General features: G+C 38.5%; 1 protein-coding gene and 1 pseudogene across 2 annotated transcripts in view; one reads left to right on the top strand and one right to left on the bottom strand.

The window, feature by feature from the left end:
* Nucleotides 1-1,716: 1,716 nt before the first annotated feature.
* On the top strand, nucleotides 1,717-4,203 carry LOC130558655 (zinc-binding protein A33-like; annotated as a pseudogene).
* Nucleotides 4,204-6,578: 2,375 nt separating this feature from the next.
* LOC130558315 (LIM domain-containing protein 1-like) overlaps nucleotides 6,579-24,603 on the bottom strand; it is a 32,573-nt gene continuing 14,548 nt past the window's right edge. Inside the window, exons 2-8 of one of the 2 annotated variants that reach the window (XM_057340667.1) lie at nucleotides 19,095-19,196; nucleotides 14,493-14,560; nucleotides 12,503-12,565; nucleotides 11,393-11,523; nucleotides 10,111-10,162; nucleotides 7,916-7,984; nucleotides 6,579-7,690 (exon numbers count right to left, since the gene is read on the bottom strand). In XM_057340667.1, coding sequence (XP_057196650.1) covers nucleotides 7,547-7,690; nucleotides 7,916-7,984; nucleotides 10,111-10,162; nucleotides 11,393-11,523; nucleotides 12,503-12,565; nucleotides 14,493-14,560; nucleotides 19,095-19,196 — 629 coding nt within the window. In that variant the 3' untranslated portion in view covers nucleotides 6,579-7,546. The remainder of the gene's footprint in view (nucleotides 7,691-7,915; nucleotides 7,985-10,110; nucleotides 10,163-11,392; nucleotides 11,524-12,502; nucleotides 12,566-14,492; nucleotides 14,561-19,094; nucleotides 19,197-24,603) is intronic. The other variant, XM_057340668.1, reaches the window with a different exon arrangement.

Below are 24,603 nucleotides of genomic sequence, written 5' to 3' on the forward strand. Positions count from 1 at the left end.
GCGTTTGATCGATTACTCTTGACTTGTTTTGGACTAACGTCACGTCACGTCACTCACTGATCGTTTGCTTCGTGTATAACGTTAAGTAACTATGGCGGGCGCACAATTAGCTAGAGAGTTACAGCATTTAGCCAATGAAGTCGATAACCATGCATCAAATGACTGTGTGTCATTTAGATTAGGTGCGTTTATTGATGATTTATTACAGATTGACGGCGAGATAAATGACAACGTTCTTCAAAATCTGTGCGAGTCAGAGGGTGCTAAGGTGGTGACCAAGTTCCGGTTACAGGTCCTCTGCCAAAGAGGTGCATGAACGACCTCAGCAGATTCGTCGATTCTGAAAGCACAAGACGACTTGATATTAAGATGTCTAATAAACACAGACTTTCTTGTTACATGATTTTGACATTCTTGTTAAGATTGCAAATTATTGGTATGATCGCCCGTAACGGCTGAAGCGAGGTGAAAAAATAAATAAAGCGATTTGACACGGGATTCGTACCCATACAATAAAGCGAGGCAGCGTGTCACTACGGTAACAATCACACTAAGCTATTTCGCAATGCTAGCTGCTGCGGATCTTTGCAATAATATCAAGATGTCACACAACAATATGCAGCTGGATGAATCAAGGGAATATGCCCGTTTTAACTTGTGACCTCTGTGTTATTTATCTCTTATGGAATGTAGTTTACGAGTACCGTTTAGTAACCACGTCTTTTTTAGAAGGAATGGTTTCCATTTGATGGCCCCTGTAGTGAAAGAACGATGCTCATTACTACCGTGTTAACTTGTGACTTAAGTTCACTATGTCTCAATTCATTTACATTATGTTACATCATGTTACATTAAATCTTTACGCTTTTTCTAACCGAAAGGCTGCTTATAACTATCACTTTGACAAAGCGTTAGCTTGCGACTTCGGTTTACAAGATCATCTGTGTAGTTAAACCTTATTACATTTTGTGCTTTATGATTTTCACCAGTTGAACTGTAACGCCACCATAGCATAGCACCCTCTGACTCGCACAGACTTTGAATGTGCTGCAAAGAGGCTAACAACCGAGGGAGAACTTTGTCATTTATCTCGCCGTCAATCTGTAATAAATCATCAATAAGTGCATCTAATCTGAATGACACACAGTCATTTGATGCATGGTTATCGACTTCATTGGCTAAATGCTGTAACTCTCTAGCTAATTGTGCGCCCGCCATAGTTACTTAACGTTATACACGAAGCAAACGATCAGTGAGTGACGTGACGTTAGTCCAAAACAAGTCAAGAGTAATCGATCAAACGCTTCAATCTACGCTGAACCAATAGTAGGCAAGACCAACCCATCTAATTATCATACAAGACACAGAAAAGTAAGAATAAATACAAGAATAAATAAATAAAAGTGGAAATAAATACATGCGATAATAAATAAATATAAAAATAAATAAACGTATAAATAAATAAATGTAAAAATAAAAGGAAATGATAAATAAAATAATCTAAAAATAAAAAATAATAATAATTAAAAATAATTAAAAATGGACACAAAAAATAATAAATCAATTTAAAAAATGAAAAGAAAAGTTAAAGCTAAGATCAATAATAGCTAAAACGAATTATTTTGTTTTATCAAACCATTCATTCCTTTATTTATTTTCATATTATTACATTTATTCGTTTATATATTTATTTATTTATACATTTATTTATTTATAATTTTTGCAGGTTTAGTCCTCCATATCAGAGCGCCCTTTGTTCCTCTTAAACACTTTGTCATTGTTTTTTCAGAGGTAATCATTAACTTTCAACGTGGACAATGAGCATATGATCGGACATATTTTATAGAGACAGAGTTCTGAACAGAACAGGCATATCCAGGATAGCAGAGTTATTGTAATAATAAACTTCGTAGTCGTACATTTTCAAGCATAAAAATGGCTTTTCAGAATTTAATATCAGAGCAGGACCTGACGTGTCCTGTATGCTGTGACATCTTTAGAGATCCTGTAGTTATGTTATGTAGTCACAGTATTTGTAGAACTTGTTTACAACAGTTCTGGAGCATTAAAGGATTTCAGGAATGTCCCGTTTGCAGGAAAAGATTCACAGGATCTGAACCACTCAGTAATCTGGCATTGCGGAATCTGTGCGATTCATTGCTACAGGAGAGAAATCAAGAAACAACATCATCAGGAGCTGAGATGATCTGCACTGTGCACAAAGAGAGTCTCAAACTCTTCTGTCTGGATGACAGACGTCCTGTGTGTTTAGTGTGCAGAGATTCAGAGACGCATCTCAATCACAAATTCAGACCTGTTGAGGAAGCTGCACCACTTCTAAAGGTAAATAAACTTTTTTAGGCTGTCCAGACTGGCAGTTTTAGACGTGGATAGGTGGATTAAGGCCAAAATGTATTTCATCACTTACCCTAAGATCACAAATGGCTGATTTTAACCTTTTAAAACATTGATTTAACAAACATCAAGTTTATGTTATCTAATTTCAGGATGAATTGAAGACTGCACTGAAATGTTTACAGGAGCAACTGAAGAGCTTCAGGGAAATAAAAACAAACATTTGATGACACTGCACAATACATTAAAGTGAGACAAATAATTTAAATGTGCTATAGAACATAGAATAAATGAAGAACTCTAGAAGACTTCATGAGAACAATTTTGTTTCCTAATTCAGATTCAGGCTCAACAGACCGTGAGATGCATATGTGAGGACTTTGAGAAGCTTCACCGGTTTCTGCGAGAGGAAGAGATGCTCAGAGTTTCTGCACTGAGAGAAGAGGAGGACCAAAAGAGTCACATAATAAAAGAGAAGATTGAAATAATAGACTGAGAAATACAATCTCTTTCACAGAAAATCCAAAATATTCAGGATGATTTAGCCACTGCAGACATGGACTTTCTAGAAGTAAGAGCACATCTCTTTATTTCTAAGATCATAACTTTATTACTTATTTTTAAAATTTTCTCAAATTTTCTCTTGTTTTGCAGTGTTACAGCTTCTCAGTAGAAAGGTAAGTGAGCTCGCTGTCATATCTCTGCTATGTGTTTAATTCTTCTGTTTTATTATATTGTTATTCCAGAACCCAGAACACACAACCGAGTGCAGAGGTGCTCTCTGGAGCTTTGATCAATGTGGCAGAACATCTGGGAAACTTGAAGTTCAAAGTCTGGGAGAAGATGCAGAAGATCGTTCAATTCAGTGGGTTTTATTTTCAATTATATTTCAAGCAGCAATAACAAAATGAATTGAAGCAATCAATTTCAAGGATTTTATGGGTCAGTGGATATATGTTATCAGACAGTTGGTTAGATTGCTGTAATGTGTGAGGAGGTCTGGGTTTAAACTGTAATATTTCGACTTATATTAGCACCCTGTGTTTCCTTAAGGTCCTGTCACCCTGGACACCAACACTGCAAATCCTCTTCTTATTCTATCTGATGATTTGACCAGTGTTAAATACAGCACTGACGGACAACACCATCTGGATAATCCAGAGAGATTTGACAATTATTACTGTGTACTGGGCTCTGAAGGCTTTGATTCTGGAATACACAGCTGGGATGTGGAGGTAGGAGACAATGCATGCTGGTCTGTTGGAGTAACCACTGCATCAAACCAGAGAAAGGGTGAGGATTTCTTTAATGCCGGAGTCTGGCGTGTGCGCTATATGGAGGGTCAGTACACTTCACAGTCACCACTGCAGGCCCGCAGGCCTTTAGCTGTTAAACAGAGACTTCACATGATCAGAACGCAGTTAGACTTTAACAGAGGATGCGTGTTATTCTCTGATGCTGCAACCAACACGGTCCTGCTCACTTTCACAACCACATTTAATGAGAGAATCTTTCCATTCCTGTGTAGCAGCTGTACAAGTTTTCCTCTGAAAATATTACCTGTGAAGTTTAGTATAACAGTGGAGGATCGTAGTTAATGCTGTTTCTGTCACTATATTTAAAACATTTCAAAATTAAAGATTGAACTGTGCAATGTACTGTATATAGGTTATAGACTGGATATGTATGTACAACTGAAATACTTTTCTTATAACCTCTAAAGATTGGTGAAGTGTTTTCTGTTATTGCATAACTAGTTAAGAGATATTGGTGAAGTGTTTTCTGTTATTGCATAACTAGTTAAGAGATATTGGTGAAGTGTTTTCTGTTATTGCATAACTAGTTAGAGATATTGGTGAAGTGTTTTCCGTTATTGCATAACTAGTTATAGATATTGGTGAAGTGTTTTCTGTTATTGCATAACTAGTTTGAGTTAAAGGCGCGGTTTCCCGTACGGGATTAAGACAGTACTAGGTCTCAGTTAAACAGTCAAAACAATGTTGAGACAAAACAATGGCACTTTGTTGTTTTAAGACATGTCAGTGCAAACTGTTTTTAGATGACAGCTCAAACATGCGCTTAGTCTGGGACCACGCCCCGAAGTGTCTATTTATGTGTTAATGAAAGTTTTTTTTTAATAAAGTTAACAATCATAAGAAATCATATTTTCCCACTTCCACATTAGACATTAGGGGATGTGACCGCCTCAGTTTTTAGATTTGAACAAAAATTAAGATGTATGACTTTACTGTGCCTTAAAACTGTGCCCCACATTATGTAAGAAAAAGGAAATCAATAGCCGTGATATCTTTCAAATTATGTGCTAAACATGTTAGGGACTAGGGACCCACAGCCCCGCGCATGTTTTTTCTCATTTGTCTCACTTCTTACACAACCAGTTAAGTTCGCAGAGCTTTCCTATAAAAAGCTGATCATTTGAGTCAGGTGTGTTAAATCTGTCATTTGAGAGCCACGTCGCCAACACCTGTAAAATTGCGTTTTTCCATTTTAAGAATATATCTAAACTACGTCATATGCTGTCAATGTCAGATGCAGAGAAGTTAATTCATGCATTCATGACATCAAGACTAGATTACTGTAATGCACTGTTAGGTGGTTGCCCTGCAGGCTTATTACAAAAACTCCAATTGGTCCAAAACGCGGCAGCTCGAGTTCTTACACGTACAAAAAAGTATGAACATATTAGCCCGGTTCTGTCAACCTTGCACTGGTTACCTATAAAGCATCGCGTTAACTTTAAAATCTTGCTTATTACCTATAAAGCCTTACATGGTTTAGCTCCTCAGTACTTGAATGAACTCCTTTTGTATTACAGTCCTTCACGTGCATTACGCTCTCAGGCGTCCTGTCAGTTGGTAATACCTAGAATTTCAAAATCAAGTGCAGGTGGTAGATCCTTTTCCTATCTAGCGCCTAAACTTTGGAATAGTCTTCCCTGCACTGTCCGGGAGGCAGACACACTCTGTCAGTTTAAATCTAGACTAAAGACGCATCTTTTTAATCTTGCATACACTACTCTTCCATAATATAAATCTTCAGAGGGTTTAGGCTGCATTAGTTAGATCAACCGGAACCAAAAACACAACTGATGTACTTGTTGCATCAAAGAGTACAGAACAGTACTCTACTCTCAGCCAGTCTTGTCTCATTGTTCCAAGGTTACCACAGCGAGCAGGATGCAGTTCATGGCCTGACCTGATGGTAGAGCGGAGAATGGGAAGTGGGGACCTGACAAGAGCTGAGATGATAGAGCTGGATAAAGAAGGACGCGGTCTCTTGACATGTCTTCACCACAAAACTTCAAATGCTATTAGATTATTAATGATAATCTTAAACTATAATTTATTTTATTATTAAGTTTATTTATTTTATTTAGCCTTGTTGTGCAAGTTCTCTGGAGCTTGTGCAGAGGCAGCAGCTTTTGCCAGAGGGGAACTGGAATCCCCTGGTTGGGCCTGGGTTCTCCTGAGGTTTTTTTTCTCGATTAGAGTTTTGGGTTCCTCGCCACCGTTTGCATACTGTTTTTGCACTATCTGCCTGACCGGGGGGGCTGCTTTAGAATTTTAAAGTTTTACTTAATTAATATTGCATATAGGAATTTATAGTCTGTTATATTTGACCTGTGCTTCTCTCTCCCTTATCCTAAATGTGTGCTCTCACTGAGCGTGTGTGCGTACTTGTCCGTGTACGTACGTGTGTGTGTGTGTTGCGTGTGTGTCTGTGTGTGTGTGTGTCTCTGTGTCTGTGTGTGTTGGTGCGTGTTGTGTGTGTGGAGTGTTTTGTGTGTGGGTATGTCTGTCTTCTGTGTTTTCAACCTTTTCTTGTTTTTGCAGGTACAACTTTGATTGTTTTGCTTGTAGTCAATGTGTCTCATGTGCAGCTGCTTTGTAACAATGAAAATTGTAAAAGCGCTATATAAATAAAGTTGAGTTGAGTTGAGTTAAATAAAACAAAAACCTCTGTCACAATTATATGTGACACGAAAACAATCAGCACGATTTTAATGAAATCATTGGAATTTTAGCTTAACCCAACAAGATATGAGGATATGATATTTAAAATCCCATATGACACAGTTTAGACATCAAAACTAAAACAAAAGCCATAAAATCCCACTGAAATGTTGAAATTGGGGTGTGCAAAAACAACAAACTAGCAAGTGATGCTTGGAGTGTAAAACACCAAAAAAGACTCTTTGGGGTGTTCACTCTTTATTTGCATGTAAAAATAGTAAATCTGATAATTCCAATATATAACATGCTCATTGTATGCTATAAGAAAACTTGATGAGATGTTCCGAATCGACTCAAATGTCAGACTACAGAGACAGCACCGCACATTCAAGATGGAATTATTTCAATATTTAATGGCCAGTATAGAAAGAGGAAAGATTTTCAATTTAATATTTTCAGTTTAAAGGAATCATAACACAAAATGCTAAATAATCTCTCCCATCCTACTTTTTTGATAAAAGTAGATGGATAAATATCTAATACTGAAAGACATGAGAATGCCAGTAAGTCAGTACAAACAAAACAACTGCCTCATCTGTAAAAACTTCATCTTAAGAAACAAAAGGTAAATAAATAATTTACTAGATCTCTAACATTGTAAAAATATGTGAGACATGTTGAATTAATATTAGGCCTTAATACTTTTCTTTCTTTGGTGTTATTTGAATTTTTTTTTACAGAATTCATCTACTAAACCTGCTAAACTCAACAATTTTCTAGCATTGAAAATATATTACAATATAATATATATAAAAGCAGTGGGCAAAAAAAGAATAAAAGACTTTAAAGGAAATTCAAAATTTAAATAGATATGACTTTAACGGAGTAAAAAATATCATTTTGCAAGTGCTAAATGTGACTAAAACGCATACCTAAAACAATTCAAGCAGAAATTTAGATAAGTACTCTTTCTTTTTTTTAATGACTGTTGACCTAATGCATTTCATACAGCTGTGTATAAACTGATATCGATTTGAAACCAGTCTACAACAAAATGAATAAAATAACAATGTTATAAACACAAAATGGTAAATGCAACATAAAATAACACATTGCACATTTTGTCATCTAAAATTTTTGGTAACGTAATCAAGTAACTTGGGTAATGATGTAGCGATGTAGTGATCTCTGAATAGCCACAAGGGGGCGTCCGATCTTTAAAACTGACTGTGGTAGTTGTTCGCTGCAGACTGAGTGGAAACAGGCTTCACATGTTTAAGGTGACACGCGTGACAGAGCAAGTGTCCATCCAAAGGATAGCAGCGGTGGCCCTCCTCATCATTCAACTCCATATGACAGTCCTGAGAGAACACATGGTATACATTAACATAACAGCTCAAGGTATTTCCCCTCTCTTCAAAAACATCGCTGGATGTTTGTTGGCATCTCTTGTCAAGGCATGCAAGTACTTCAAAAGCCCCAGGGGAACTGCTGATTCACAAAGACTTCTTTACTTTCACTTATGACATTAATTTGATTAATTGTATGTAGTGTTCTGACTGTTGTATTGTCGTCACTAAACTCACCTCGCAATGATAGCACTCCACGTGATAGTCCTTGTCCATTGAGACTACTCTAATGGTTTCATCTGATCCCTAAAGGGGTAAACAGCGAGTGTTAAAAGGAGCACACCTGGAAACACGCAGCACTGAGGTGTATTACAGGCTTCTATTACCCCTTTTTAATTTCTCTTAGGCTGCATTTACGTTTGTCATTAACATGGGAACTGTATCTGGATGTTGGCCACATACACATTGAAAAGACAACTGTGAATGTGAATGTTATCCGATCAGCATGTCCTGATCCAGAGGTAGTCGAGGACGCATTGTGATCGGATCTCAGTGTAATGTAAACATAACGCAGCCAGTCTATCTACATTACCTGTTGTGCCGAATTTTGACTCCCCGCCAGATTACGACTCCCCTCATTGAAACTACTGGGGATTAGTTAATCATAACCCCTCCCCCACACCTAATCCTTACACCTAATGTTAGTGGGGAATGTGGGAGTCATAATATGGCAGGAGTCATTTTTCGGCACCACACTGGTACAACTTCAAAGAAAACCCGCCCGCTATCGTTATTCCCACTCGTCTGTCCGAAGCCTGTCAGACAGTGCAGAGCAGATGGCAAATACAGCGGAAAGTTTACTCTTGCTCCCGAACGTTGCACAGTTGTTCATGTTCCCACGAAATGATCGTGGATAATTTTTAACAGTGTATCATTATTTGCAACCTACAGATGTTTAACTTGACCGCTTCAGCTGTATCATCACATATTTGTGACTGCCATGAACGGGCATCATTTGTTTATTTTCATGTCAGACACGAATAGCAACACTACACCAGCTTGTTTCTAACATACGTGTGTGTATACTGTATAAGGTGTAATCAACGCTCCGTTTCCAGCTGCGCTGTCCCGAGGGCTGCTGCCGCTTGTGTCTCGTACCGTCCCCGGAAGACAGAAGCGGCAGCCGCACAGCTTTAAACGTAGCTCTGAATACACCGTATATATCATTTACACACAGAAACAACCTTGTATAGTGTTGCAAATAGCTGATGTCAGTAAGCACGCTAATTAGGGCACAAACCAAAGAAACGACACGCTGTCACTTGCAGCCGAACCAACCCAAAAAAGACAAGAAAGATGTAAGTCATCGCTTTTGATCATTAGTAACTTACTTATGTGATTATTTTATGTGTCTGTAACATGAATAATCAAATGATGTGTTTAAAAACACCGTTAGAGTCTCTGTGTGTGTGTGTGTGTGTGTACGAGTGAAACCCAGCTTGAACATGTGATGGTATGGCTGAAGTGGTCAGGGTACAAAAGATTGTGTAATTTGACAAACATCCTCTGCTTATACTTTCACAAATATGCTCATTAATCATTTTAATAGTCCAAACAAATTGTAGCCTGTTTCTGATTCTTACCGTGGTTTACTTCCCACTGCTGCTTCGATTTCAACATGGCTGCGGCGGCGGATACTTTCCAGAGTATCACTATCTATAACATGCTCATCCTCCCCGTTATATATGTTCTGTGAAATCTCTCCCCGCACCAGAGCTATTTTGAAACTGCAGGCTTTTTAAAACAATGGGCGGGAAACTAGATATCCAGATGTGGAAGCCACTTGATGTTGACAAGTGTAAACGCGCTGTGTCCAGATTGTCTGAAGATCTGATCTGCTTGTTCTGATCACAGATGTCGCATTTTAATGACAAATATAAACGCAGCCTTAGTTTCTCATAAGCACTTCAATGTAGTTGCGTGTGAGTTACGGTTCACTTGCTCTAAAATAAATCGCTGCATGCCTTTAGGCTCATTTCTAGTTGAGACTGGTGGCGAGATCTCTCTTGGTTTAACAAATTACACATGCCCTGAATAAACAAAATTTATTTTTCAGAATTAATCTCGCCTAAATGCCCTAAAATGTTGACCTACATGTTCTGGATAGTTTGTCATTGAGGTTGTAAAGGTCTCAGTAATGTGCTTTATTTGGTCAATTAATGCACACAAGAAAACAACCAAAATAAGTAACAAGTGTTTAAAAACATCATGCAGTGTTGTATGACTGTGACACGTGGCTCAAATACAAGGCAAGCTGATTCAAGGACACATGAATGCTTTCAAACCAAGTTATTTCCTTCAGTTCTGCTGAGTGGCTTTCACAATCATACCAGCAGAATCTTACACAGTGCAAGTCTTAAAAAGTGTCTTACCTCAGAGGGCAGAATTGGCTGATTACATGCTGCACATTTCGGTGCAAGAACTCTAAAAATGAGAAGAAACGAAATCAATGAAAGGTTTCTTAATGAAGGTCCATACATTAAAAAAAAGAGCAAAACTCTTTACCACAAGTTTAATAACATATTTAAATTGCCTAAAATGTTGCATTAAATCGTAAAATATTAAAGCAAGGGTCGTGATCTCACACACCTGTTCGTTTTTAAAATATATTAAGTAATTTCACACAGGTGTAGTTTATCGAATGAACTATAAACAAATACCACTAAATTCTGACAACTGCAAAGGGTAGCAAACACTTATAATATATGATTTAAAACCTAAGAAACTTAAGATATTTACCTAAAATGGAACGGTGCTGCCTATTCTTTAAAACAGGCAATGCCATTCAGACAAATACTTTCAGAAGCCAGTGTATGACTTGGAAAGTAAATGGCGGATGGAAAAGAGACGGAGAGGTATTGGACTAGACTGCAGATTTTGGCTCTTCAATTAGCTTTAGAATACTTAAACTCCAGATGGAAAAAGAGAAGAGGCAGTGCTTTATTCCATGCACTGATTTCATCTGCATATGGTCACCACCTGACTGACTGTCTGAGGCTTTCGAATCATTCAGTTCACTGAAAAGTATGCATGAGAGGAATCTGGAGAGCAGCAAGGCATTCACACACACACCCTCAAGACCAAAGAAACTCACAATCAAATGTCATTACATAGAGCTACTGCAAAGAAAATGCTCGTGGAAGAAATTATGGGGAATAGTCCACATAGCATACATCTATAAAAGGAAATGTATAGCTTTTTCCCTTGATGCATCTGGTGGCAATCTTTGCTTTCCAAGTTATAACTGTAAAGAAGAGCAGCCATGAACAGTGTCCTATAATGGCATTTCAGAAATAAACATTTACAGTATTTTGGCAGCTGTACATTTCTCTATTCAAATCTGTTACTAAAATAAGAAAAAGTGTCACCAATAGAGACATTACTAAATTCATAAATGTTCTTTGCTTCTCATCAGTGGTGTCCTCCCGGAGTGGAAAGCCGAGGTCTTTAAAAGACATAACATAGTGCTTGACGGTAGGAATCAACAATTTACTTGAATACTGTTAGTCAATTATCTATAGTTACTTCTTTTCTTAGTCAGTTAGATTTAGTTAGATTTAAGTAGTTGTACAAGTCCAAATTCAAACACACACAATTGAAGACTATTTGAAGCTTTGGGTCAACAATATAACCAATGGTTCTGCATGTACCCACCTGTGGTAGTCTTTCACACAGTAGATCTTGTTCTCTGTGTCTACAGTAAAAGGCACTCCATCCAAACTGTCATTACAGATGGCGCAGCGGAAGCAGCCTGGGTGGTAAGACTTCCCCAGCGCCTGAAGGATCTGAGGGGAAAAACATGCTAATGTGCTGCCAAACAAGACACAATTAACAGCGAGCGACATAATCTTAATGCATGTACGTATGTGTGCGCATACATGATTAATTAAAAAAACTCAATACAAACCCATTCCTGTTTATATTGTGAAATTTAGGAATGTTCAACTTTTGCTTTTCACAACTGCATCATGACCACATTTGTCTAGATATTAATTTCCTCTAAACCTCTAAAGACTCCTAAGGGCAACATGTGAAGTGGTGTTAGAGGGAACACTACATAGTCTCTTAAAAACCGCTTTTAACACAACAGTTATGTTTCTGTATATGTGGGTATGTCTTGTGTCCTCATGTCATATGACTGAAAGAGAGGAAACTGGAATGTGTGCTTGAGAAAAACACTCTGTCCAGCTGTACCCTACCATACCCACTCATTCTTTATTGTTACTATATATAGATGAAATGTTCTATGAAAATGATGTTTTGACCAAACAAATGTTAAACAAATCAATGCCGTCTAATAAGTAAACTTCAAGTAGCCACACAGGCACTCCCTCAACCAACCTCATAAGGGGCATCCTGGGATATGCCTGTGTTTTTCAGACTGTTTTTCCTACAGTCTAATCAATCAAACAAATAAATTAGTACAAGCATTCAACCATCATGTGTCTAAAATATCAAGCTTTCCTGTAGCTCAGTGGTAAGTGCATTGCGTTAACAACGCAAGGTTGTGGGTTCGATCCCAGGGATTGCACATGCCTATGTATAAATGTATAGGATAAAGCAATGTAAGTCGCTTTGGATAAAAGCGTCTGCCAAATGCATAAATGTAAATAAATGTAAATGTAAAATATACAGTATGACTGGCACTGTATATGGCTTTAAAGAGCACTTAACTGTCAAGAGGTTTCAGTAAGAATTTAAACCAGTTCATGAAATTGCTGTGGTGTGAGATGACTAATGCAGGGTGTGGTACATCAGACTCACCATATCCATGATTAAATGTCCACACACGTTACATTTATCAGCAGACTGCTGGAACCCAGAATACTACAAAAGACAAGGACAGAAGGGTTTACTGCTTAAAACAATGTTCATTCCTTTCCATAACTTCAGTTTCCATAGCACACACAACATTAACATCTCAGACATAATCACTCTAACTTAATAGCAGCAGCTGCGACATACCACAGTGGGAATGACTGGAGCTGGACTGTTTCACCTAATCTTACCCCATTCGCCTAATTTTACCCAACCAGAGCTGCGTTTCCCGAAACCTTCTTAACGCTATGTCATTTTTAAGTTATACCTTAAAGGCGCAGTTTTTGATTTACAGCGGCCACTAGCTTTGTATTATAGATTTGCAATGAATCGCTCAGTCCCAGATCACGCGGGCATTAGACAGACTGTAGAAAGAGCGATGTCTTATTTATTACATAAAATAAAAGGTCTGTGGATTTTAAGTAAAAAAGAAGGCTAAAAGTCAGACAGGAGCTAGGACCTGCGTTAATATTATAAAGTCTTTCCAGCAGAGACGCGATAGGACCCGTGGTACTAAGGCTTTTAGCAGAGATACTGTCCAGCAGAGAGACGTTGGCGAGAAAGATTGTCTTAAAATCACCCCCGAGGAGGTTGCTTTGATTCAGATAAGTATGTGAGTAACATTGGTTTTTCTTTTTGTTAGAACCAAGATATGTTGTTGTTTTTGTTCTAATATTAGCTGTGTGACAGAGCAGTTTTGAGCGTCATTGTTTATCTGGAACCGCTTTAATATTGTACTCGTCCAGATACTGGAGAGAGAGAGCGAGAGCGCGTTGGCGCTAAAACTGTAGAGAGAGTGCGTTTTACTCTCTTACTCAATGATGAACAAACTTACATTTAATCCGTGGATCACATGCGTTCCGAACCGTAGAGTACGATCCGTACAGATCACAGATCATCCGTGATCCGTTTCACCACTATATACCGTAGGGGAGAGGAAACGGGTGTTGTAGAGTTGTTTGTCCGTTTAGGGCTGCTGTACAAAACATGGCGACGAATTCAATGTATGTAGGCCCGCTCTGTATGTAGATATAAACAGCTTATTCTAAGGTATTAGAAACATAATGGTTCATTACATAAGGTCTTTATACACCTCTGAAGAAATAGTCTTGTATATCTATTGCATTTCTGTCAATAGATCCTCCTAAAAACCGTGTATTGTTCCTTTAAGAGTGGTAGTGATATATTCTTAAGAACGACGTAGTGATACGAAGGTTTCGGGAAATGCAACCCAAAAGACAAATCAACTGCAGTTTGCCAAGATAAAAATGTACCTGTATACAAAAAGAGCAGGATATTTAAAAGCATCTTATTGTACAACCTCAAGCAAAATGGGTCAGTACAACAGATAGACTCTATAGCTGAATTATAACACCTGTATCATTGACTGTTACAGAAATCTAGCACAAACTGAGGTAAACAATGACATTTTTTGGCAATCTTTTGACACGAAAAATAGACCCAAAGTTACGTTTGTTTATATTGTTGCCGCTGAAACCATCTATAGACCGTTTCATCGGATGCGCACGCCGAGACTGCAGTTAACTTGGCTAGTGTCTAATAATATAACTATTTATATTTAATTTATGTTCATAATAATTTATATTATTGTTTAATTGTATAATTGTATTAAATACAATTTGTTGAATGGGTCCTGTAGTTTGGTCGCATTTAAAGAAACCTTATGGGACATTGACATCTAGCGGTTAAGCTTGGTATCGCAGTCTAAATTCAAAATATTGGAGAGATAAGTTTAGCCAAGTAACGGTTCATCTCATTGGTTTAACTCTGTCAACACGTTTTGTGACAGTAATTTTCTGCCAGTGACATAACCCATAATCTCTTTAAATATTCTCCAGATAAGGGGGCCACTATGATTTACACTCCCATGACTTGACATGCCAATTCCATTAAATAAGGATAGAAGACAGCATACCAGGAAGTCCTCTTCACAAAACACTTTTCCACAGACATAGTAAAAAGCTTTTCCCCGCAGCTTTCGACCTGCAAAGAACACAAACAACAACTTTTATTACCAACTATTACAATTCAAACAGAATCTGTACAGCATCATTAAATAAGTGAGGCTTTGAAAAATTAGTCATTTTAACGTATCAACAAACAATACTACAGTTATTAGTTGTATTGCTGATAACTATCAAAAACTAAACAACAAAAAGTTGACATTTTCAAGTCATTGGTTTTCTCTGGTCTTGATGTCAAAACTGGTTTGACAGACTTGTGCACGATAAGTGTGTGTTTACATGCAAAATGTGAAGGTCACGTCAAACACAGCACATGACTTTACTTGGCTTGATTAGAAAAAGCATGCAAGATTTATTCTGTATGGCTATGCAAAATTTCTTTGTCATGAATCCTTTTGGATGAATACTTAATTTAACTAAAAGAATATAATAAATAAAATGAAAGGGGTAAAAATAAAATCAAGGGCACATGAGAAAGCTTTGATTGAATTCAATAAGCCGACATGGCAAGAAATTGTTAGCACTCTGTAAGCACACAAGGACATGTGGGGCCCAGATACTGTTTTTCAGTCCACGGTGAGAACTTCCTGTCCCAATCTGAGCTGTTTTTGGCTTTTTACCTCAACAGACAGACGAACAAATCTTCTCATTCAAATGTAGCTAACCCTTATAAGCCTCTTTAAAGGGGTGGTGCAACGGTGTGTCATTCATTCTGACTTCTTTACAATGTTAAACGTGTTGTCTTCTCATGCTTAACATGGTCAACTTGTCAAAAAACGAGTTGGGCGTATTACGTAGTATTTATGTGCTCGATACACTCCCCCAGCGATCGTACAGGTTTCGGAAAGTTTTTTTTGAACATATAAAACTGTTTCGTAACAATTTTTCTTAGTCCCTTATTGGACAATTCTCCCGGAAAAGCACACTGCACGCCCACGCGGCAGCAAGGAGAGCAAGAGAAGGAGCATGTGCAGACGTCACTTGTGTGCAGGAGAGAGAGAGAGAGAGAGAGAGAGAGAGAGAGAGAGAGAGAGAAGAGAACGAGAGAGGAGAAGAGAGAGAGAAGAGAGAGAGAGAAGAGAGAGAGAGAGGAGAGAGAGAGGAGATGGAGAGAGAGAGAGAGAGAGAGAGAGAGAGCATACGTTCGCGAAGTTCAGGTGTTTGTTCACTGCATTTGGGTGATGAATGTTATATAAACGGTGGATATAACGCTGGATTTGGAGATGGTTTGAAACTGATATATGGAGCCGTCCCAGCGTTAAAAGATGCCAGACATGAACCGCATGCGATGAGTGAAACTGATGTCTGTGTTTGTTTGGCAATGGGGGCACACGTGCTTTAGTTCAGCCTTTAGTTCAACGAAATAATCGTACAGCTGTATCTATCTTTTAGAAATGTGATCAAACTAAATACTCTTCGAAGATACGAAGTATGCAATACTACTCTATAGGTACTCAAGATTAATATGAGATTGGCAGAAACCGCGTGTGTTAGGGCCGCTTTAAAGTCAATGAAAGGATTCATGCTACTGTCATCATCACATAGTGGAACTTACTCAATCTAAACAAAATGCTTTTCACAGGGGCAAATGAGACTGCTGGCAATCTGAAAGAGTTTATTCTATGACTGGAAAAATGCGTGCTCAGCCAGATGCTTCAAATACCTCAGTCTCAGGTACACAAATCACAACCACAGCTGGCCAAAACTGTTTTGGTGAAGAAACACAAAGTCACGTATGTATTAACTGTTACAATAATAACAGCTGTAACAGATGTCAATCACAGGAATGTTAGCAGATGTTAACCAGGAGTTAATTCTTCTCCAGGGAGATGATTAAAAAATCTCAGAGGATATCTTCTGACAAGGCTGTGTTAAAAAATTGGCAACCACTCATTTTTTATTGTATCCTATGCGGGGGTCTAAAGGCTCTTCCACACTAAAGGTAAAAAAATCCTAGGGATCAAGTGTTGTATTAAAACGACAGCTATTGAGCTTTTTACACTGGGCGCATTGATTGATCCAATGCAAGTGTTTTTCCCGAGAATGTGTCCAAAGCTTTTCCATCACCCACGAAACGCGCCACCCTGTTATATTTGCTCTTACACAAAATGGTGAGACGGAGGTAATGAAAATGTTATATAAAGTTTCTAAATGTTAAGAAGCTTATATGGTTTGAAATGTTGAAATATTGCACTGCATTTTAAGGCATTTTTGATCAAACATCAATTGCAGTTACACTAAAAACCTTTAAACACCACCTAAATGTCGGGGTATCCCTGCTGGATCCGATAATGAGAGCATTTGGACTGGGTCATGAACAAAGCTGCCCTCCTAACAGCTCCGGAACAACGATCGCTCTGTTCCCTCACACAAGCCACTGGTGTATTCACTGCCAAACACTGAGACTTAACAGAGAGCCCATCAAACATGAGTTCAGAAGGCAAGTCCTGATTTTTCACAGGAGATAAAGAATTGGTGAGACTGTGGAACAGAAAGTAACAACTGGATCTGTCTCATAACAATCTGGATTTCCAGGAGCTGGGGGTCAGTAAGAAAGCAGAGAGTCATAATAAAAAGACTTTAAGCACATTTGACTCCCCACTAGCTTGTGCAGCAGCTTATGTCACTTCCTGTGTAACTCTCTGAGGTCCAATGATGGAAAAAGAGATCTTAAAGAATTTCCTTACAGCCTGTTGAGATTTGAGGTCGTATTGCAACTTCGCCTTCCCCCACTTTTTTTCTTCTCTTGTACCCATATAATTATGGGCTTTTCTAGTAGTGATTAATGTTATTTCTAATCAAACTATAAAGTCTTGAACATTCCTTTTGTTCAAGAGAAAATCTTTAAGTTAGCATCTGAAAACTTTTTATACTGTAGATAATACTGAGAGATTGATTTATAAGTTGAGCTGTCAGGTACGATTTCTGCAATTCAATGTTGCAAACAAAGATGGCGATGTAGACAACATTTTGGTAGCTAGCTGCCTTTTAAACAAGATATTTGGATTAATGGATTAGACCTTAAAGGTAAACCTTAAATATTGAGTTATGTTACAGCCGCAGTAATTAATTAACTACAAGTTTGCAATGCGTTGCCCAAGCCTTCATGTTTGCGTACTTGGTTACAGTTTGTTTCTGGCCTAAGAAATCGAGCACCTGTTTGTCTCTTTACCCCACCGGCTCCAGCTGACATAACACATCAGACATACCTCCATCTGCTCATCCAATCCGTTAACCCACCTCAGTCACACGCTCCTCAACATTCCTCTCCAGCGGGATAAATGCTCTCTACAGCAAAACTATGCACTGTGCATTCTCACTATCTTTAGTCTCTTAACCCATGTAAACAGGAGGACACACACACACAGACACATTAACTGCACTCATAACAGGACTCTGGACACACACAAACAGAAACAAAGAGTCGTTGCAGAGACTGATGCTGCAGGTCAAAGGCAGTCATGCAGAGGAGAGGCTCAGGAATGCACATTTTCCTTCAAATAGTTCTCATTCCCAGGGGCCACAGTTGAGCTAAATAAAGTGCGAGGAAACAAGACTCGATAAATGCCAGGAATGAAGGTTTATCTAAACCTCACCATGAGCCGTGTATTATAAGCAAACTCAGACATAGCAGTACACTTGAAATCCAGTCCTGTTATTCAAAACGTATCGCTTTCCATATGACAGTCCACTCACAAACATACATGCCATATGTATAACACGTCGTCCAGTAACAAATGCAAATATTAGCAACAAACAACTCCAATACTCTCAATTAGGGTTGGGCATTGTTTCAAATTTATCGATTCCGATTCCAAATTCGATTCTGCTTATCGATTCAGATTCTTAACGATTCTTAGTTTCGATTCCAAAGTGGTGAAAAGGCAATAAAAGTCAAGCCAGATCAAAATTATTTATTTTGTGCCATTACTTACAGCTGAACACACAAAAAAGTGTCCTGTATGAGCCTTCCTTTCGAAGCGAGGGAGAAGGAGGTCTCACGTGTAGCATCATGTGCCCTCACGTGTAGCATCATCTGCCGGCATTGTCCCTGCACTAGTGTCATCGGCGACTAATGAAGAACACTCGGAGTCGGCAGTGTGGGCACTCGGGATGTGCAACGCATCAAACAGGGTGCATTTTTGTAATTCGATATGATAAACCAACCGCATATGCTTTGCCATATTGCTGGTGACACCCATCTTGCAAAATAATAGTTTGTCACAATAATTACACTTAGCTTTGTCTTTTTGTGATTTCGCAAAATGCAGCCACACTTTAGAGCGTCTTCCACGGTCCATCATGTGAACTGACTTATAGTACTGAGCGGAAGGTCTTCGCAGATGGCTATGTCAGGTCAGGTGACTCATGTCTTGACAGATGACGTGAAAATTATGTGACCATGCGGTCCGGAATTGTTAAGTGGAATCGAAATTGTAATTTTATAAAAAGGATCCGATTCCTTTCTTATGGATCTGATACCAGAATTGGAATCGAATTTCGATTACCAATACTACTCTCAATACAGTGTCCGAATGGGTGTGTATACTTACTGCAAGCGCTACAGGTGAAGCAACTGTCATGGTACAAGCTGCCCATGGCCTGACATGCCTGATTGGCTCCATAAACGGCTTTATTGCACTTCACACAACTCCCTGCAAAAGAGCAAGAAAACAATCAGGTCAACTCTGCAATTTTTATTCTATATGCTATATCAACATGAACTAAAAATAGGTAAAAGAGAAAGAGTGCAGAGAATAGCTGTGTTGTGAAAAATTTAACTGGCCCCATAATTCTCATCAGAGATTTGGACATACCTACTCATCCATTAGATAAAAACAGCAAATTCCATTACATCAAATAAAAGTTGACTAGTTGGCAGGTTAATGTTTACCTTATGTAAATTACCTGCAATAAGCCATGCTTTTTCTGGCCCAGCTGTAAAAAGTCCCAACTGCTAACAGCTTTTGCAAGCCTTTGGGTGATACATGATGAGCTTCAGGGCAGTTCACAAGAATTTTGCCTCGTAACCACCCAAATATCACTGGATCTGCACCGGTATACTTTCACACCCTCCTACACCCCATCAAGAACTGCGTTCAGCAAACCAGCGGCGTCTTGTATTGCCTTACCATAAAGGCAGTAAATCACTTTCCCGCTCATTCTCCTTCACAACTCCTTCCTGGTGGAACATTCTTCCTAACTCGGTCCGGTCAACCACATCTCTCAAAAAAGAAGTGCAATTTAGATATCCGAATGATGCACTTTTTCAACCGAAAATATGAAGCGTGGAACTGTGGAGACTTCACGCACTCAACGGTCGCAGTTATCAGACGCAGCTCGAGCAAAACTCTCCTTCAGAGTGATAACGCTTCAATCTGATGATGACTACAGTAATGCTGGGCTAAACCAATAAAAATTACATTAAATGTACGATGAACAAATTTATTTTTTATTGACATGCATTGAGTTGTAAGATTGACGTCATTTGCCCTCGTCTGGGAAACTACACACACTTCCGGTTAGTATGAAATCGTTTAATATTCTATTTGGGACGATACTACACTTCTAAAATTCATACATTAGATGGTTGAGTGCATAGTGCATAGTTTAAATGCAAAGTGTATAGTATGTCATTTGCGACATTTAATTCAAAACGAAAGTTGCCATATGTGGCAAGGGGGGCGTGGTTCAGCGAGGTCTGCACCCAGAGGGAGAGGCGGGAGAAGAACGGTGAGTAAGCAGATCAAGGGCATATTAAAAACACCTGCTTCTCATTGTAGTAATTGGTGAGGAGACGGTTAAAAGCCAGACACAACGAGACGGGAGGCAGAGAGAGACAGACTGGGAACCGAGAGGAACCGCTGAGACGTTGCGTCCAGGACTGCAATATTGCGAGTGCTTACTGAAGAAGTTTACAGTGTTTATGTTACGGTACAGCAGCACCACTAAGATTTGTTGTTAATAAAGTCTGACCTCAGCCACGCCGACCCTGACTCCTTTCTTCCGGTATTATTGAACCTCGTTACACCATATTATTATTATTATTATTTAACTTAAAAAAAATAGTTGTAATAAAAGACTATATTAAAGAGTAAATATTCCTTGACTTTTAAGGTCCTATTTTGGTTCAGGTTATGTACATACAAGGTATAAAAACACTATTATTTTTGTTATAATAGGCAGTTTTTCTTACCTTACTTCTTGACTGACTCTCAAATGATTCGTTTGGCGAATCATCCGTCTAATCCCCTCCTTTCCGCCAACCTACTCTGATCTGATTGGTCAGATGGTCTAGTCTGCTGTAATTGGACTACCGAGAACAAGGCTCACAAGCTACAGTGTTCGGCGGAGAAGAGTGAAGTTTTTGCGGACAGTCCTAACTAAATGTAGGCGGAGACTATATTTAGTGATGTAAATCCATGGCGGTTCATGAATCGGACAAGGGCACGACTCGTTTGCGTGATTCAGAGTCGAATCCATTTTTTCCAAGCCAATAACTTTCATTCAATAAATTCATTCACCTTCGGCTTTACAACTTGGCAGACTGCAGACTTACAAACATTACACACGGCATGAAATGTAATTTACATGATCTTGTAATATGTACTCTTTAACAGGAGCTTAAGATAACCATTAGGGATGCCACAATTCTCAATATAATATTGAACCGCTCGGTACGACCTCCACGGTTCAATACGTGTAAGTGAATTGCGGTTTTCCTGTTTTGCGTTTAAATTAGTTCCGTGCGCAGTTACACTCTGAACTGGCTCTGTCCGTGTTTGTCTGTATGTCTGTGTGCTGATATACAGGTACTAAAAATTAGAATATCATGAAAAATGTCAATATTTTTTGTCACTCATTTCAGAAAGTGAAACCCATATATTATATAGATTCATTACCAGTGTTGGGTAAGTTACTCTGAAAAAGTAATTAATTACTAGTTACTAATTACATATTCAATAGTGTAATTAGATTACTGTACAAATTACTCTCTCCAAAAAGTATTTAGTTACTTATTACTTTCTATATCCTACATCAACCTTGATTAAGTTAAGTGATTCAAGGATAGACATCAAACGGCTCTTTTAATTCATTCAAATAAATAATATAAACTACATAAAGTAATCTTATTTACTGACCAAAGAATTACAGTTGTGAGAATTATACATTAAAGCACAGATTTTAAAGTTAGACTTTGAATTTTGATGTCAATTCTACTATTGCACACACAAATATTACACAGAAAAATAAGAGTAATCCCTTACTTTACTTTTTCAAGTGAAAATTAAATTACAGTAACTAATTGCTTAGTAACTAGTTACACCCAACCACTGTTCATTACACATAGAGTGAAATATTTCAAGCCTTTATTTCTTGAAATTTTGATGATTATGGATTACAGATAATGAAAACCCAAAATTCAGTGTCTCAGAAAATTAGAATATTACATACGATCAATAAAAAAAGGATATTTTAAACAGAAATGTCAGGCTTCTGGAAAGTATGTTCATTTCTATGCACTCAATACTTGGTTGGGCCTCGTTTTGCATGAATTACTGCATGAATGCCTCTCCTTTATCCTAAATGTGTGCTCTCACTGAGCGTGTGTGTGTGTGTGTGTGTGTGTGTGTGTGTGCGTACTTGTCTGTGTACGTACGTGTGTGTGTGTGTGTCGTGTGTGTGTGCGTGCGCATCCGTGTGTGTGTCGTGTGTGTGTGCGTGCGCATCCGTGTGTGTGTGTGTGTCTCTATGTCTATGTGTGTTAGTACGTGTGCATATTGTGTGTGTGGAGTGTTTTGTATGTGGGTATGTCTGTCTTCTGTGTTTTCAACCTTTTCTTGCTTTTGCAGGTACAACTTTAATTATTTTGCTTATAGTCAATATGTCTCATGTACAGCTGCTTTGTAACAATGAAAATTGTAAAAGCGCTATATAAATAAAGTTGAGTTGAGTTGAGTTGAATGTGGCGTGACATGGAGGCAATCAGCCTGTGGCACTGCTCAGGTGTAATGGAAGCCCAAGTTGCTTTGATAGCGGCCTTCAGGTCTTCTGCATTGTTGGGTCTGGTGTCTCTCATCTTTCTCTTGACAATACCCCATAGATTCTCTATGGGGTTCAGGTCAGGCGAGTTTGCTGGCCAATCAAGCACAGTACCACCATGGTCATTGAACCAGCTTTTGGTACCTTTGGCAGTGTTGGCAGGTGCCAAGTCCTGCTGGAAAATGAAATCAGCATCTCCATAAAGCTTGTCAGCAGAAGGAAGCATGAAGTTCTCTAAAATTTCCTGGTATATGGCTGTGTTGACTGTGGAGAAAACACAGTGGACCAACACCAGCAGATGACATGGCAGCCCAAATCATCACTGACTGTGGAAACTTCACACTGGACTTCAAGCAACATGGATTCTGTGCCTCTCCATTCTTCCTCCAGTCTCTGGGACCTTGATTTCAAAATGAAAGGCAAAATTTACTTTCATCTGAAAAGATGACTTTGGTCCACTGTAGGGATGCAGCGATTACCGAGGTTCACTATTAACCACGCTTAAAAACGTCACGGTTAATCAATCGTAAAGGCTCCGTTACACCATGTATTTCTGTTGCATGGAACGGAACTGTTGCAATTTACACAAAACGAAAACAAAGTTACAACAGCGGTGCACCATCTTAAAGAGCCGTGCTTATCAGAGACACGGAGGCCACGACACACACTAGATTAACTATGGCAGAGAGACCAAACAGCCAATCTTACATGTACATTCACAATCAAGGCTGTAGCGGTGACAGTTGAGCTTTCAGTGCAACGTAAACAAACAAAGCGGCATGTTAGAGTCGCACACCGGACGAGAAGCGTCGCGTCGAGGACAGCTCATAGGATGCGTACATTCTGTATGCGCAAGCTCAAATTCAAAGTCTACTCCTGATGCAAGTTGACACAATTTATGTTATTTTTATTAATAATATGTGGTGTTTAAACGTTATTTAGCAAGTGGGCTCTATATCACGTTGATAAATTGAATCCATTATGGTTTGTTACAAACGCAATCACTGGGATACAAAAACGTGATCTGTGCGCGCTAGCTCTTAAAGGGACAGAAGCATAATAAACATATCTGTTTTAATGCTCATCAAACAACAAAAAACGAAGACAAAACACACTCACCACTCCTGACTGATTAACTTTAATAACTTGAATATATATTTCATTTATACTGTGAAGAATATGAAGTGTTTTACATTTGACTCCTTTATTCAGTTTCTGTATCTGATAACCATAGTTAGACCAACTTGAAACACATGAAAAACACTGTTAATTTAATTTGCGTGTTTGCTTTATTACATTTATTTGTGCTATTGCTTATAATTTGATCATTTGTACTAATTTTAATTAGGGCTGTCAACGTTAACGCGTTAACGCATGCGATTAATTTTTTCAAATTAACGCGTGAAAAATATTTAACGCAATTAACGCAGCATCCGTTTGTTTTGACATTCTTTGTCTAGCGTTACATTATGTAATCACGCTCTTATTCGTGTACAGGCTTTAAACCACTTAAGCGCGATTTTAAACAGTTGCTTTGACGCGTTCAATGAAGATGGACAGCTTCTAAACTGTGGGACGCGGCAAACCGCAACGCGATGTCCAGTCTGGTGTAAACAGTCATGGTCTGAAGGCTGCGTCGGTGAATCTCTGTCAGACCGTGTCACATCCGTGTTAAGTTCTCTTTCGTGCTTGAATGGATAAAACCATACAAGATTATGTCAGAAAGCCCGTTTTGTCTAGCATTTTCTTAAGCAAGACTTCAAAGTGTAAAATAAAATCTTAAATGAATGCAAAGAGTTGTGAAAATGGGGGTGCAGTGACGGTCAGATCTGCGTACTGAGACAGCTCTTAAAGGGGCCACGTTCTTAAACGTGCTGCTGTGACTCCTGTCACTAACGTTAATCAAAGAACAAAATAAAAGAAATCAATGTGATTTTGTAGCTTTAATGAGAATTCTTCTGCAATTTACTTATAATTTAGCATTAAAGACGAGTGTTTGAGAACTTCCTTCAATTTCTG

This window comes from Triplophysa rosa, linkage group LG8 (assembly GCF_024868665.1).
Source record: "Triplophysa rosa linkage group LG8, Trosa_1v2, whole genome shotgun sequence".
NCBI classification, from domain to species: domain Eukaryota; kingdom Metazoa; phylum Chordata; class Actinopteri; order Cypriniformes; family Nemacheilidae; genus Triplophysa; species Triplophysa rosa.